At 63.5% G+C, this 1,323-nt stretch overlaps 1 protein-coding gene across 1 annotated transcript; it reads left to right on the forward strand.

The window, feature by feature from the left end:
- Window positions 1-36: 36 nt before the first annotated feature.
- Window positions 37-1,099, forward strand: LOC129197458 (C2 calcium-dependent domain-containing protein 4C-like). Its single transcript, XM_054805956.1, has one exon. The coding sequence runs from the start codon at window positions 251-253 to the stop codon at window positions 1,097-1,099; it is 849 nt and encodes a 282-aa protein (XP_054661931.1). The 5' UTR covers window positions 37-250.
- The last annotated feature ends 224 nt before the right edge of the window (window positions 1,100-1,323 follow it).

A 1,323-nucleotide genomic window follows, 5' to 3' on the forward strand; every position in this document is an offset into this window, starting at 1 on the left:
CCCGCTCCTGCCCCATGGGTGGCCCTGCACGTGAGCAGGAGGGCAGGAGTAGAGGTTGGGGACGAGTGTCTCCTCGCCCTGTCTGTCTCCCTTGTGCCCAGGCGGGTGACAAATTGCTGCCGGACCGGAGGGAGCAGGTGCAGGGACCTGGCAGCCATTGTCACCGCGCGTCACCGCACGGAGAGCAATCAGGGCTGGCTGCAGAGCATAAATACGCAGCGCTGCGCCGGGGAGCCCCGTCGGTCCCACCATGTCGCTCTGGGAGGGGATGCTCTGTCCCCACGCGCTCCAGGGCAAGAGCTCAAGGGACATCTTCCTCCATGTGGTGACGCCTGACCGCATCCCGCAGTTTACTGTCCCCTCTCTGGACATCCAGAGAAAGCACAGGCGCGCAGGCAAGGGGAAGGGGCAGCCGGCGGCGACGGCCTGGAGGAGCAGCTTGGACCCAGCAGTGGAGGATGAGCACGACGTGCCCGGCTCCAGCTCGTCCTGCTCTAATGCTGGGCTCGCTGCCCCTGCGCAGGCTATCCCGGACCCCACTGCTCCAGCGGCTCTGTCCCTGCGCCATCTCCCCAAGGTCACCACCCCGTACGGCTTTGTCACCCTGGGGCAGAGCCCACAGGTCACCAGTGATGAGGCGTTGTTTTTTCACTCCAGCTCAGGGTACCCTCGAGGTCCTGCTGCTGAGATACGTCCCGGTTGGCAGGAGGAGCCAGGATGCTGCAGATGCCCCGGGATGCCTGTTGCTGGGGCAGGCGGCTGCTCCCAGACCGGTGGAGGCCTGTGGGACCGCAAGGAGCCGAGTCCCCATGCCTCCGGTCACAAGGACGGTGGAGGCAGCCAGGTCTGCAGGACTCCAGCAGGGCTTCTCCTGCCCAGATGTGCCAGCCCGCTCAGAGACATCCAAATAAGAGATGTTCTGGAAAGCAAAGAGGCAGAGAAGAGAGCGAGGAGGCTCCTGGGGGTGGGCTATCAGAGAAACTGCTCCAGCCTGGAGCTCCCTGCTGAGACGCCCAGGAAGAACTTGCTCCAGAGGATCCTCAGGAGGCACCTTGCCCACGCTCGGCAGCTCAAGCCTACGCATCTGCCTCTCCACTGATCTTGCAAAACAGCTCTGAGAAACAGAGGTTCCCTAAAGACTTGCGAAAGAGAGACTTTTGCAAATGCCTCAGATTTCCAGGCAGGCAGACCCAAACGTGAGGGCGTCAGATGCATCACTTTACCTGGAGGAAAAGCATGGAAATGGCCTTGCCCCCGGCCGGGGCATCAGAAGTCTCTGCAGCAGGGCCGGGGGCTTCGCCGGCTGCGGGGCAGGACGGGCGG

The sequence above is a fragment of the Grus americana genome, chromosome 28, assembly GCF_028858705.1.
Source record: "Grus americana isolate bGruAme1 chromosome 28, bGruAme1.mat, whole genome shotgun sequence".
NCBI classification, from domain to species: domain Eukaryota; kingdom Metazoa; phylum Chordata; class Aves; order Gruiformes; family Gruidae; genus Grus; species Grus americana.